Here is a 16,215-nt window from a genome sequence, read left to right on the forward strand (position 1 = left end):
AATTTCGATTAAAGTGAGGAGGCCTATAAGTTCTCATATGAGCGCCGGGTCTTGAGGTAGGAACAACACTTTCACTCTTTTCTTTAGAAAAGTTGAGTCTATTTTCTTCCATTTGAAGCTCCGCTATAACTTCATTCATAGATGACACTTTATGTCTATGGAGCAAGGAAGTTTTGACTCTATCATATTTCGGTCTAAGACCAATAATGAATTTATAAAATTTTTCCCTTTGGATTTGTTTTTCCCTTACTCCAATGTCTCTTGGATCATACCATTCGGGTTCAAATAGGGCAAGTTCATCCCATAATTGTTCCATTTCTCCAACATACTCCTTAAGAGACTTATCTCCTTGTTGGAGACTTGCAATCTTTATTTGAAGATTGCACATGTAGGCCACATCTTTCATAGTGTGGGTTTTTTTGATGAATTCCTAAGCTTCATGAGCAAAATTATGCTTTGCTATTTGGCCCATAGTAGTAGTATCGACACTAGCAATAATCCATGTGATAATCTTGTGATGTCCTATCTTCCACTCTTCCCATTTTCTTTCATATTCATTCATAACGTTATTTTTTTCGACTCCATCTAGTTCTTGGGCTTTTCCATCTATGGTTTTGGTTAGGACTAATTGTGGTTCACTTTTAGAATCATCAACAAGTCCCCATAAACTTTTATTTCTAATGAAATGTTCTATAGTTTTTGCCCAAGAAACATAATTTGATAAAGTAACTTTAGGGAGAGGAGTAGAAGAAGTTTTGTCATCCATAATGTGTACCTTGTAAGATGAAGTTGATGTAGCCACAATAGTAGTGTCAAAATAGCTCTCAACGTTGGTGAAAAATCCACGAAATCAGCCACCACAAAACAGCAAGAAGGTAGCTCAAAAAATATGAAGAGCTTGCTGCCACGAGGGAAGATATTACTTAGAAAACGGTCACAACTTTGACAGCCACGGAAGCTTTGATAAGACGTGCTCAATCCCATCACGTAGATCACTTTAACAGCACCTAATTGAGTTAAATCGCAGCTAGCTCTGATACCATGTAAATCAGGCCCAAACTTGTCAAGACAAAATGCTTCAAGAGAAACACTCTTGAAGCTTCCAATAACTTCAATAAGTAACACACACAAAGAACCTCAAACTTGAGGAGAAGAAGAATGTATTAATCTTGACAAAGTATACAAAAAGAGGCTAAAAAGTCACACATAAACAAGGGTCCCAAGTGCCCTATTTATACAAGAAATAAAGAAGAGAGGAGAAAGAGGAAGTGGCTGTTAGAGCTCCCAACAGCTATTTCCTTTGTTAAATAAAACATGTATGTATACTTACATTGTAAATTCTAACAACAGCGACGTTGTGTTGAAGGAAGGTTCACCCATTGCATTCCAATGAGTAGACAACCCACGGTCTTCTCTAGCAATGTCGTAAAATGCGATAAGGTGAGGCGTTAATTGAAGCGTAAGCTTTATGGACAAATTTTTGAATTATATAATATTTATAAAAATAACAACGAAACTGAAAAAAATGACTACAATACTAAGCATATCAATAAAGAACAATACACAACATATTACAAACTTAATGCAAAACAACTATTGAAAAAACACATAAAAATATAAAATGATTGTCTACCACAATGCATCAATTATCATTACCATGTCTTTAACATGATAACCATAGTAAATAGAAGACAAGCAGCTCTTCCAAAATGAGAACTTGTTTAATCAAGAAATAAAGAAAAAGAAAACAAAAGTGAAAATGAAAAAAAGCTTCCACAAAAAATATATAATAAAAAAAGTAATAGTAGTAATATAAAATTTTCCTGTTTCTTTATTTATTTATATAAAACAAAACAATATAATAATTCAATTGACTCGATAAATGATTAAACATAGATGTCTATCATGAAGCAGAAAAAAAACACTATGAACTAAGACACGTAAAAAATTTGAAAGAAACTATAATAAGGTAAACACGCATTAAATGTGTAGAACTTCCTGAAGAGCTTGTCACCTATATTACTATCATATGCATTTCCGGATAGGGAAGTGTAATAATAGTAGTCATTTAAAAATTGCTTAATATGACTCCAACTTGTTAGATTGAGTTGTTCTAACCTGTTAAGAGCTTCACATTTAAAAAGTAGATTTTATTCTCTCTGAAATCTAATTTCTTCTTGAAGTGACTGTTCGTCTACTTCAAGAGGATGATGTCTAGGTTCATAGCATGAAAACTTAATAAATTCTTGGCCGAATGCAGGCCTAATAAATTCCTGGCCTTCACTATTTTCATAATGAAGAGCTCTTTTAGGAAGACTGGTAGAGGCTTTATCCTCTATAAATCTTCCTATTTCTCATTCTAATCCCACAAGTTCTTCTGAATTGTAGGACTTGGGTTTAATTAATTTAATACCTTGTGATGCTGCATCTGCAATTTATTAGGTGGAGCTCTTGAAGTAGAAAGATTACTGATAGAAAATTTTTTCATCGCCTTCATGATTTCAGGAGGTAATAATTTTATCTCTTCGCAAGAAGAAGATAAGTAAACATTACTGATTGAAGCAACACTAAACCATTTCGCAATAAATTCAGGTGGTATACCTTGAAAACAAATAATTGTAGGATAAATCCCTGAAAAATTTGTTAAGGAATTTTCTTACGGATCTTCCACAGGGAGTTTGTATAATTCAAAAAGATTTTGTCCATACAAATATGCTAATTCAGGACTTTTCGGAATCTTTTCCATTAAAAGTCCTGTGGGGTTTTGAATTATCGCAGTTTGGGGTTTCAAAACTAGGTCAGCCACTATAAAACCAGAGGACTGTCTTTTATCTTTCCCAGTTTCCTGAGTCAGATGCAACTTGTCTTCAGCCACTGAAATATCAGGGGTCTGGATTTCCTCTTTCCCAGTTTTCTAGGTTAGATGCAACTTTTGGTCCTCGATGATTTTATCCATTGGAGAACTAAGTTTGGCAACCCTGGTAACCACACCTGTTTTTACCAGTGAGGTTAGTTCTTTCTCCAGATTATGGAGGTGATCTGTTACAATATCCTGGCTCTTTGAAACATGACAATCACGTCACGATCTGCACAAGTTCAAATAAATCTGCTAACTTACATTGCAATATTTTAGAAATTATGAATGCGTGTACAATATGCTTTCACAAGTCATCACGCAATTTATTTGGAAACTCGAACTCATGAACCATGACATTCTTATTCATAATATTTAAGGATAAAATGAATATGGGTAATTCCAACCAAAAAACATTACGAGATAAAGCAAACATCTGTTATAAATAAATAATAAAACATGACCAAAATAAAACTTTCATACCTTTCGATGACCTTCTCCAGAAATTTGAAACAAAATTTTGCCACTAGGCCCAACCAAAACAGATGTTGGCCAGGAACGTATTCTAATTCTCTCCATAAATATATATCATCATCATTTACTACCTAAAAAAGTAGTGTTGATGTGATTAAGCACAAAAAGGAATAAGTCCACTATTGTTAATAGAATGCCATAGTCATTTTTTGGTAGAAGTATAAATTAGACTATAGGAACAAAACCATCCAGGTAATTTCAAGTAGTTGCCTTCATTAGTGGTGAAATATGTTGCACTTGCATAGAAGGAATATGTCTACTACAAAATGTAAATCAACTAGCTTATGAAATCATCACTTAAGTAGCATTGTATTATAATAAAGGAAATTGTCCACTAGAGCATGCTTTCCAAATAAAATGATAGATTGGAACTCCTTTTGCAAAGTAAAGAGTCTAGGAAGGTGTTTGAATGACACCCAAAAATTAGGTTTTGGACCAAAACTAGGTTTTTGAATTGTTTGCACGCCATCAAAACTTGGTTTAAGCCTTTAAGGAAACTTGGTTTTTTACAAAACCTGGCTTTGTAAAAGAGAATAAAAAACCCTAACTCCCTCAAGCTATTCATAAAAGACCATGTTTTAGGTGTTTATATCAATTCTTAACAAATAAACCATGTTTTCAATACTCAATTAAAAAGCTTGGCTTTTATAAGGGTGTCATCCAAATGCTCTCTATGTGTTTGGGCTTGGGAAATGTAGCATATAAAGGAACCCTTGATGTGACCATCAAATATTGACATTGGTTTTCTATCCTACTATTCTTTGTACCCATTTACAATTTCTTATTTTGTAGAAAATACATCAGAAAGTAGTGCCCACTTAGCAACACATGCTGATGTCACAAACATGTGTGAGTGAATACGAAAAATAAGAATTGATCTTCAAAGTTACTGGATGCATCATCTCATAAGAGCACTGCATTTAGGATGGCTTCAAGGTCCTTTTCATTATCAAATTTTGCACAATGAACTACAATAACAACAAACTGCAAAACAAAATTTATAAATTTCACAAAGTGTCGTAGTACTGTATGAAAGTGAACATCTAAAATATTAATGAAAAAATTATGCTTATAATGAAAAACGATTTTTTTTTTCGAAACAAACGTGATAAATTAAGTTGCCATTGAGTTAAAAATAAAAAACACTTTAAACAAAAAACGTTAAAAATGAAACAAACACGTTTTTTCAATACTTTTCCCTTTTTTCATTTTGTCACTTTTTTTAATGCCAAACATTTTTTTTTCATTTTATTTTTTATTTGTTGCAATCTACTTATCGTTTGATGTTTGTGTTATTAGTTTTTCACTTATATTACTTTCCCCCAATTTTTAGTTTTTCAAAATTTTCAAAAAATTTTAGAGTATTTTTTTCATTTTTACCCAGTTTTTTCAAGCTCGAGGTATTATACCAAAAAAAAATCATACCATTTAAAACTCTGAGACATTATTTGTGACTGATGTTTGAAACCAAGTAACTAACAAAAGAGAAATTAACAAATAATATATGGTATTTCATCTATTTAAGACAAAAATCATAACACTTATTCTTTCTTGTACAAGACAAAGTCCATAAGAAACATGACATACTATCACTTTGCAAAAAAAATGGGATTGATGGTACCAAACAACAAACTCAAAACACTTTTAGGCGATGCGTACTACATTGTTTGAATAGAAACCATCAATTGTCATGCATCTCAAGTATAAAAAAATAGTAGAAAACAAAACTATGGATCTAAACAAAGAAATATTCTTAGTGCCTAACGTGCACATGTTAGTCACATGATTTGATCTTGCAAAGATTGGTATATTACTTTTAACGTGCAGATCACAATTGACATTAAATCACACACTCCACGTTGTGAAAGCTCAGCTTCCAACTTAAATAGTATATTATATGATGTATATGTTATATAGTATATTATTATAACGCATATGTTACAACATATACGTTATAACATATGTGTTATATGCTATAACATATAGCGTACAATTATATACACTTATAAGTACGTTCTATTATATTCTTGGGCGTTGTACATATGCATATATTTTATGTTATACTCTATACATAACATATAATATTACATATAATTAGATGTCATAACGTATAATAGGTGTACATATCATACACTATATACTATAATATTTATATAGTATATGTAATATAATTGCTATATACTATAAGTGTACATGTAACATTTGTATATGTAGAGTTACAATATATAACATATTTTATATGTTATATACATAATATATGTGCACATATATTATATATTATATATATAGTGTATATATACATATGTACATTATATATATAACATGTGTGCGCATATATTATGCGTGTACTGTACATATAATACATATATTATACACATATGGTATATGCACACATATATTATATATGTACATATACATATATGTATGAACATATTATATGTGCAGTATTATGTATGCGTACAATGTTACTATGTATATATTATGTGTATATAATACATTGCATTCTACATATATAATATATAGAACTTCTATACACATATACACTATATATAATTCATATAATGCGTTATATATATATATATATGTTACATATTATGCATTATATATGTAACACTACAACGTACTATATATATCATGTAAAAAACATATGTACACGTTATAGCTAATATGTATATATACACATACGTTAATATATACACATATATCATATGTATGTACATATATTTGTAAACGTATATAATTATGATATAACACGTTATATCTATTACATATAATAGATATATTATATGTACACGTGTGTATGCCTACAAGTGTATATATAATATATTGTATATATAATATAATAAATATATTATATGTACATGTGTGTATGTATAAAAGTGTATATATAATATATATCTGTATATAACATAATACTACAGTATGCAACTATATACATATGCATAGTATATATATATATATGTGTGTAACGTAACATATTACATGTAATACATGTTATATAACATATTATATATATAACAACATATGTCTCCCTCTCTCTCTCTCTCTCATTACGACTACCAAAAGTAGCACAAAAAAATAGAAATCCCAGTATTCTCTCTAGTTTCAGAAGGGCGGTAAAGGGCCATAATGTTGCTTTTTTAATGGGCGTATTGGGGGCCGTAAGTTAATGAGCTAACATGGAAGATATTAAACCTTTTGATGGCCTCAGCTAATAAGGGCGAGAAGGAGAGGAGGATTGATTGATCTTGGCTTATGGCCGGTGCTTCGAGAGGGTTCGGGAGGAGATGGCGAAGGAGGAAGGGAAGACGGTAACAGTCAAGAGCTCCGACGGCGAGGTGTTGGAGGTGGAGGAGGCGGTGGCGAAGGAATCTCAACGATCAGACAAATGATCGAGGATGGTTGTGCTGATTCCGGCATCCCCTTGCCCAACGTTGCCAACAATATCCTGGCGAAGGTAATCGAGTACTGCAAAAAGCACGTCGACGACAAGATCCAAGAAGAAGAGCTCAAGGCGTGGGATGCCGAGTTTGTTGAGGTGGACCAAGCGATGCTCTTCAATCTCATTCTGGTATTCTCCTCGGCCATCTCCCTCTTCTTTATTCGGTCCTCTATTTTGGGTTTAGGGTTAGGGGTTGTGATTCTTGCGATCTAACCATTCCGACAAGATTTTGCTGTCTGCATGACCCAATGGTTGCGTAAATCGTAGTCATAAAATGACATCACTGTCGCTTCTGGAATTTCGTGTTAGAACTGATCAGACACTGCATGCAGGTCTTAAATGAGGATCTATGGCTTGTGGAAGGTCAGCAAGAGCGGATGATCAATGGGGCAAATGTTTGGAACTGGCCTGTGGCATATGATAAGCTTGGAGCAAGGTACAGAATATGGAGAGATGCACTTGAAAGAGGCAACAAGAAGCTTCCATTCGAGAGGTCAATTCCCACTTATGTGGAAGGGATGGTGAGATTCATTCTTCACGAAGCTCTAGATAATATGGATTTTCCTGCCTTTGAAGTTTGATTCACAGGAGTCCATAATTCAATTCCTGGAAGTGCAGAATCAACATTTCTTTCTGTCAAAGGAAATTGTATATGGGTTAAGGCTTGCAAGCAATTTGCGTCTTAATCGTCTAGAGTATTTTCATGTACAGTGCCTATGCTGATTTTTCTTCTTTTTCACCATTTTATGACCCCATCTGAAGGTTCAACGACGCATATTCCCGTTTAAGTGACTGTTCAAATATTTGGCATTATCATGTCGATGGTTAAATTTGATAGTACAAAGGAAAATTATTTTTGATTCACCTCCTTATACTCAATTGTTGCCATTGAAACTGATTAAATTCTGTATTTTTTCTTCTCTTTCCTTTTATTTTCATTTTTCTTTATTTGTGGCTCTGAAATCAAGGACAATTGCAGTGGAAAGCATCTCTTCCAAGGAAGGCAACCTTAACTTGAAGATATCTGTCCCACAAGGTTATCATTTCTAGAAGGTTTGATGCCGAAAGGACTTCTCCTATGCCTTGATTATACTTTTGCCTGTCCCTTTTTAACCTATATTCAGGGATCATATAGTTATAATGTAATAATATATACGAGATTATATATTATTATGTATATACTGCATATATACTAGTTCAAAATATACATACATATTGTAATTATATATGTAACAAATATATAATACATATATGTACCATATATATTCATACGTATAACATTATTTTGCCTTCTTTGCTTAATCTTTACTCTTTTTACTTTGTTAAAATAAGAGTTTGATAGCCTGGAATCTGGATTTATTAAAAATTGCTTGTTGCAGTTCTTCATGAGAATTCTTAGCTACGTGATGCATTGTCTTCCTTAAGTCAAAGAAAAAAGGAAAATTAACTATATATTTTTTGTCCTCAATTGTTCAGTGCTTCTGTTTCTTTTTCAGGTGAATGAGGCCAAAAATGTGCTGAAGCTTTGTGATTTTGGTAATGCTATGCTTGTTGGGAAGAATGAGATTACACCATAGTTGTATCTCTGTTCAGTAAGTCCTCCGTTTGGTTCTGTTCAAGTATGGTTGTATCTCTATTCATTAGTTGTTTTCACTGCAACTTTGAAAATCTGTTGCGTGTGCAAATTCAGGTACTTCTTTGTGTGATGTGTATGCTTCCGAATCGTGATGTGAGGGTTATTATTGACTGGTTTCTTGAAACAGCAGTACTTGGCTTGCCGTATGACCATGCTTTGGACATATAGGTCAGTTGGCTGCTGCTTGTACGAGCTATATACAGGAAAGGTCCTCTTCCCTGGACCATCAAACAATGACATGCTTCGGCTTCATATGGAGTTAAAAGGTCCATTTCATAAAAAGATGCTCAGGAAGGTATGCGATTTTTTGGCATGGATAGTATACTTACTTTGGACGACTGATTTTGTTCATCTTGTGATTGATATCCTTTTTTACTCTGTCTTCTATTTTAGGGAGCCTTTACAGATCATCATTTTGATCGGGATCTGAATTTCCATGCCACTGAGGAAGATCCTGTTACAAAGAAGGTGATCATTTTTTCATTATCATGTACTTCAGGTTAATTTATCTATAGCATGGTGAAAGTACACCTTGTTTGTGTTATATATTTATATATATATATCATTGTTCAGTAACAAGTGGCTGGGTATGGCCATTATGTCCTTTATACCTGCATCTTAATTGACTCCACAAGGACGATGCAGGGAGTTCTTTCCTTGGTCAGCAATACCATAATAAAGCAAGCCAAGTAGAGATGTGCACCGAAAGGATGTAAGTGAACAATGCTAATCAGCTAGTTTGTAACAAATGTACGTAAGGTAACTAATTAGCTAATGACAAAGTGACTATAGTTGTTGAAAGGGCACTCTTATGGGTTTAAGATAGAAAACATCGATTTCAAGATCTGAGTGTGGGAGATTGACTTGCAGTTGAAGAAAGAGATTCCTGATTTCTTTCACAAAATGTATAAAATCTATCACTTTTACTGTAGATTTCTGTTGTTCTGTAAAGATTACTGTAGATTTAGTGTTTTGTGAAGATATGGCATCAAATTTCAAACAATCCTGCATGACAATGGTCACAAAGGTGAGGAAAATGATTGGTAGAAAATCATGTGCAAGTGTTATAATTAGATGATGGACAATAAATAGATGATATTTTATTGTTTTCATTTTTTATTTGCTTAAATAATTTCATCTTGTCTTGCTTAGAACTTTAAAGTTTTTTCTTAATGTGTTATTACTTGTAACATTATGAGCATGTTATGTTAATTGATGTTTATTCCCATAAGTCTATATTTATGTGGAACATGTTTTTAATGGAAAACATTTTTTTCTTTATCTTTTTTGTTTTTTTAATTTATTTTGAACTTTTAACATTAAATTGAATTTCCGGTACTTTTCACCTCTTCTTTTTTTGGTTGCAGTTGAAGAACCACCTGTATGCATAATGTTTTTCCCTTTAGCTGTTCCCAAACTGACACCAACATGTTCTTCTTCAAGCTCAACGTCGTCACCTTCACTTTCTTCCTCTGCATGTGGGTCCCCATATCCTTCCTCTGCATCTTGCATTTCTTTTTCAATCCTATTTGCTTTCACTGCATTAAGAAGCTCCATACACTGGTGCTTTACATACGCTGGCAATGGATTCTCTTGGGAGCCATTGCAAGCAGCCACATCACTGTGTGTACCAGCTATATGGTTTTTAAAGCGAGAGATCCCTCCTGATATGATTTGCTTACAATAATTGTACTTAACTCTTAACCTATCTTTAGGATTCACCCTTGTGCACCACTGCCATGCAGGATCCGACATTATAGCTTCACAAAACAAGTAAAAACATACAAATAAATGCAGGAAATAAGAGAAATGAATGATTCAACGGCAAAAATGAGTTATTTCTTACCTTCTTGGTGTTAGAAACCAAAAAACCCTCTTTCTTCAAGCTTCCCACCATCCCGAGACTCCCCACAACAAGAAATAAAGCGACTTCACCGGCAAATCTTAATGCAAATGGAGAAAATCTCTCCCTCCCACGTCTCTAGCAGCGTTGAGAAACAAGAAAAGAGAGAGAGAGGAGTGTCCGTTTCAAAATAAGACGCAAAAATAAACCCGTATTGTACAATACAGAGGTGTATTGCCCGTATCGTACGATACGGTGCGATACGCACGCGTATCGTGTGTAATACTCGTACCGTATCGTTTATTTGATACGGACGATACGTATCGTACGATACGCATCCGTATCATACAATACATATAACATTGGTTGTCATACGTTATGGTATGGCGTATTTGTTGGTCCCATCAATACGGGTACATTGGTTTTAGTCATTCAACTTGAATTCGCTTGGACCAGCTAGTCGTTTTGTGGTCTTAAACAACACGTACTTGACTTCTAAATTGACAAATAAAGACCGAAAAAATGGTTAATTGGTGTGATTGGTGAGGACTGCTCAACTTAGTCGGTCAAGTGGTCCATAGATTATGCTCCAGCCAACTTGATAGTCATGGACCTGTCAACTGATCATTGGCCAGAACGATAAGCATCTATTTGTCCAATTGGTTGCTAGGTTCCCGATGACCCAACAATTTGTAAGTGCTATGAGATGTAGTTATGTTATGGAAATGTGGTGTCCTATGATGTGAGAGTTTCTCAATTTTTTTCTTAAGAAATTGCTCCCAACAATATTAAAATGTGTCTTGTCTCTAAAACAAAATGTTGCATCTGCATGAGGTAAAGAAAGTGCTGAGTGTTATCCATATCGGACAATACGTATCATATAGGTTTGAGAAACCTATGCGATACGCATACAACACATGATATGCCTGTGGATCATAGCTGTATCGTCCGTATCATGCGATACAAAGGCTGTACTGTACGATGTGGCTGATACAGATACGGGGACAAAACGGAAAAAAAAACATTGTTTTTTGTGCTTCTTTTTAAAATCGGACATCCCTTCCACTTTCTAAACATCTCTAAGAGCTGTGGGAGGGGAGGTTTTACTAGTTTTCTAAAAAAATCAACATATGTTGGTGAACAAATTCCATTTGAAGGCATTGAAAATTAAAATTTTAAAAAATTAACAAACAAAATGAGGATGAATACGAAGATTATGATGATCATCATTGATGGATGATAATAATGATATTTGCTGCCATCAATGTTAAGTATATCTCAATGTTTCATTAGCATAAGGTTGTTATTAAATTTTTTCCGGTAGTTCTATTCATATTTTTTTAATCCTCAATGTATTCTGAGCTGTTGATACTTGGAAAATCAACTTTTTTTGTCTTCCCTTAAAAATTCTCGTTGGCTATTGCGATAATCATGAAATATGATATGGATTTATTTATCTACATCCATGCAACATATTTGCATGCCCACACTAGGAAAGCAAAAGTGCTTACAATTTCATTGTTAGTGAAGGCTGTTAAGCGACTGCTTGTGAATATTAAGGCAAAGGATTTTAGTAGTCTTATTTCAAGCTATACTGGTGAGGATCCCAAGATGCTGGCCAATTTCAAAGATCTGCTTGATAGAATTTTTGTGCTCGATCCAGAGAAAAGATTGACAGTATCTCAAGCACTGAGTCATCCATTCATTACGGGCAAGTGAATAAGGATGCTGATATTTCTGATCCAGAACTGCTGTTGAGTTAGCTATGCATTTGAATCTTTTATTCAGCCATCTGATCATTGGGCATTTGCTTGTCTCTATCTTTGTCACATGGACCAAGTGCAAGCAATGCAGACTTCTTGCTGATCGTGAGCTTAACACAGCCACTCTGGAGAGCTCTCTTACTTGGAGAGTCCTTTCAGTCGAATATATTCTATTTCTATTGTAAGATAACTCGTCAAAGGCGTTTCATCTCTTGTAAATCATTTTTTATGATGAGCTCTATGAATATGTGTACACTTCTTTTCACCCCATTCTTTGAAATCCTCTTGAGCCTCAGCTTCTTATTACGAAAAGATGAGTTTTAAACGTTCTATGTATATATCATGATAATTCATATTCAATTCAGAAGTCGGACCTGGATATTCTAAGTGCTCCTTAGAAAAGTATATTTATTAGCCTTTTTGTTTTGTCGCATTTTGTACGGATCGCAGTTCTAACAAAAATATACAAGAGTAAAATTGTTAGCTGCTTATGCGCTTGATTGGGCTGGTATTTTTTTGTGTTGGTGTGTCTTTAAATGGAAGATTACTGTATTTTTCATTCCCCAGATAGAACTCTTTTTTTTTTTTTTTTAAGTAGTTCTTTGGTAGTCCTGGAGGTGCTAATTCTGTCTTTCATTCAGGGCTTATGGCAGTTCTCTGAGGCAAATATAACAATGGTTTTGATGGTTGAAGACAGCAGAAAAAAGGTACCCTAGTTTGTTTGCTGGGTAGCTCAATAGTCAAAACTTTTAGTCATATGCCCTAGCCAGATGATTGTAGTGTCTTTCCAAGTGGTTGGTCTATCATTTGTAATGGAGCACTTTTGGGCTGTTAAAAAATGTGCATCTTAGAAGCATAGCTTCAGAGTATTCATTGCTCCCATGTTTGTGTCTCCAGAAGGTTTCAACATCTGCTGATTAATGCGTGATCTGTGCAATGAATAGGAGATAATTAACTTTGTCTCCATAATTCTGCCTTTCTATAACACTGCTCCCTAAGCTGACATTCTTTTGGTGGTTCGGGAGGCTATCTGGCTTGAAGCACCAATTATTTGGTGAATAGTTAACCACTCTGTTCTTTTATTCTGCTAATGATGTTCCATAGCTTTTACAATACGAGTTAAATGTAATTTCGTTAAGAAGATATCATAGAGGTCTGTTTATTTTTTTTGCAAAATTTCCTCTAACATGATTCACTGCCTTTTTAGGGTAGGGCAGATGATTTCTGGTGTCTTTTATGCACGGTAAGTATTCAAACTTCGGCTTGCTGGTTAAATATTCTTTTCCTTTGTGAGAATATCCTTGTCCTGATTCATTCCTTTTTGCTGCATTAGGTTGAGTTCTCTGTTTATTCTACACTTTACATTTGTATACTGCCGTCATTGACTATAAATCATGTTAGTACCTTTTATTATTTGACCTTATACTCTTATAGTTTCTTTTAGTGTTAGTTCTTGGTTTCTTTCATTTCTTGCTTTCTTGTTACATTTTCTTGGTAGTTTATCAAAATTTATAGTGACTTTTCAAATCAAGGTAGATATTGGCCTTAGCCTTGTGATGACGTTTAAATATACTCTCATTTTGGTATTTGCCTATTACCTGTTGTTGATGTGTTTTGGTCTATTTCAATTGCTACTTATATGGGTTATAATTCCAAGTTCATGTTTGGTTAATCTGTTTTATTACTTAGAGATGTTTTATTACTTAGAGATCTGCATGTGTGAGAATTACTCTGCATGTGTGAGAATTACTCTCCATCTGCAACCAATGAACATTGCGCTAATCTAGGTGTTTTGCTTTAGTAATTTGTCCATGATTTTTGCTAGGGTTGTACAATGTGCACAGCTGCTCACTTATATTGCTGTCAGATGAAGTATGCCTATCTTTAGTGCTGTTGTTTATTAATAATTCTATGCATTGGATTCTGTTAGAGTCCCATGCTACTTTGTGGTTTTATCATCATTCTAAATACTTAGTGCAGCGCATAAGTAGCAATTTCATAGACTATGATAAACATTTACTGCAATGAATGATCCCAATGCAAGGTTCATCACTCCAAGGCATCCCTCACTGTGCGGATGGCTTAGCAGGGCATGCTTTAAGAGGAAACCTTTTTTTTTTTTCATCTTTTCAAATTTTTGATGGTCTGAGAGTCGGTTAGTTCCACCTCCAAAAACATGATGCACGGGAATCCTCAACCCAATGTTGTAAAACGCGTATCGTAAGTCGTATCGGTCGGACTTTAAGATACGCCGTATCGTAACCGTATCGTAAATTTTTTTAAAAAATTATTAATAAAGCAGAAAAAATTTAAAAAATTCAGAAAATTCATAAAAAAATCAGAAAAAATTAAAAATAATAAATTGTTCATAGAAAACATGTTTGAGATAATGATAGACTTATTATTGCTATAAACTTACGCGTTCATCATTCATAAACATCAAAATTCATAACAATAAATAATACAATATCATTCAACAAAGCATAAGGTCATAAGCCATAAAGTGATAAAGTCATAAAACATTCAATCAAGTGTTCAACAACCATAGATTCATAACTCTTAAGTTTTTGTTACATATAAAATGAAAGCACTCTTGACTTGACTCTCATTCATGATTCATCATTCATAATTTTTTTCATCTTCATCTTCTTCTTCTTCTTCATCGTCAAGAATTGGAAGATCTTCACCAACATATTCAGCACCAGCACCAGCAGTAGCAGACTCTCCTTCATCAACAAAGCCTTCTGTTGCTTCAGCTTCAAGGTTGAAGCATTCAAGATCTTCATCATCAAATATTGTAGCTGGTTCTTCTTCAATCCATGGCTCTAGATCGTCAAAATTTTTCAAGCTGATAGGATCGAACTGAGATGTGTGCTTCCTTGCTAATGATTTTTCTAATTCTCTACATTAAATAAGAGAAAATTTGTTAGTATATAATTTCATATAAATATATTGTACAAAAAATGTAAACATTAATTAAGTTATATGCTTATATTACCTTTGTTTCAACCTCATATTATATCGAACAAAGACAAGGTCATTCAACCTTTTATGTTCGAGCCTATTCCTTTTTTTGCTATGGATATATTGGAACACACTCCAGTTCCTTTCGCATCCACTAGCACTGCATGTCTGGCTGAGAACTTTGACTGCAAAACGTGCTATGTTTGGACAATCAAACCCATACCTATTCCACCACAAATCTAAACAAAAATATAACAAATCAATGTGAAAGTTTTAAAAGAATCAAATGTAACAAATGCAAAGTAAATTAAAAATTTCTATGTACTTACCTGGACGCATCGTTGTCCTGGCTCAAACGGTGGCAGGTAGCCCCATGTTCCGAAAACAACTATCATATAGATCCAACTCATTGTGCACAACATCTTGTTCTGTAGAATCTTCCACTAACACATTAATACAATCTAACAAACCATGCATGACTTCTCTACATTGTCAAAAAAAACGCCGTTTTTTTTTAAAAAACACATATTTAACGCCAAAAACAGTTCTGCCGTATAATACCCGTACTATTCCCTTTTTAAAAAAAAAAACGTCAAAAAACAAAAAACGCGTATAATACCCGTTTAATATCCGTATTATACGTTATTTTCTCGTTTTTTGCCGTTATTTTCCCGTTTTTTGCCTTTTTTATTAATTATTATTTTTTATAATTTTTAAGATGTATTAAATGTTTGATTTTTAAAAAAAATTTGCCGAACTTTTCCCGTTTTATTCCCGATATATAAAACTTTGTCGTATTATACCCGTTTTTTTCCTCGCCGTTTAATACCCGTCCCCGTTCGGATGAGTACCCTCGCCTGCAAAGAGTTTCTTCAAACAAGCCACCCGTATCGTCCCAATGGGTTCCTCCGTCTTCCCAGCGCCAACCTGGCAAATGGGCATTATCGCCTCCTTGCTCATTGGGTGTACATGGCAAAAGGCGCAGTGAATTAAAGAAAATATCATCTGGGTCTTCTTCACCCAGACATATCATTTTGTATGATAAGGGTCGTACAATACAGAGAATACCGCAGCTACGAGTTCTATTTTCTGATCAAGTTGCTTTCAATAGTCACTAGAGTTCATTATTGATCGGCATGTAAAGAGAGAGAGAGTCCCGTCCCTGCCCTGTATATGAGG

The 16,215-nt window shown here is 34.0% G+C and overlaps 1 protein-coding gene across 23 annotated transcripts; it reads left to right on the forward strand.

The window, feature by feature from the left end:
- Nucleotides 1-7,838: 7,838 nt before the first annotated feature.
- LOC116252247 (uncharacterized) lies at nt 7,839-15,128 on the forward strand. 23 transcript variants are annotated; one of them, XR_007573145.1, is made up of 9 exons: nt 7,843-7,883; nt 8,327-8,422; nt 8,521-8,761; nt 8,860-8,934; nt 9,112-9,178; nt 11,840-12,253; nt 12,714-12,779; nt 12,970-13,126; nt 13,280-15,128. XR_007573145.1 is itself a non-coding variant. In XM_050077287.1 (7 exons), exons 3-7 carry the CDS (start codon nt 8,612-8,614, stop codon nt 14,936-14,938), a joined length of 513 nt encoding a protein of 170 aa, XP_049933244.1. In that variant the 5' UTR covers nt 7,839-7,883; nt 8,327-8,422; nt 8,594-8,611; the 3' UTR covers nt 14,939-15,128. The 23 variants fall into 23 exon arrangements, 5 of the variants coding, with proteins under 5 accessions (XP_049933244.1, XP_049933245.1, XP_049933247.1 ...); XR_007573138.1 differs by lacking the exons at nt 11,840-12,253; nt 12,970-13,126 and adding an exon at nt 9,834-9,944 and having other exon boundaries at nt 13,280-13,315; nt 14,743-15,081; XR_007573136.1 differs by having other exon boundaries at nt 8,860-9,944.
- Nucleotides 15,129-16,215: the final 1,087 nt, after the last annotated feature.

Source organism: Nymphaea colorata, chromosome 4 (assembly GCF_008831285.2).
Source record: "Nymphaea colorata isolate Beijing-Zhang1983 chromosome 4, ASM883128v2, whole genome shotgun sequence".
In the NCBI taxonomy this organism is placed as follows: domain Eukaryota; kingdom Viridiplantae; phylum Streptophyta; class Magnoliopsida; order Nymphaeales; family Nymphaeaceae; genus Nymphaea; species Nymphaea colorata.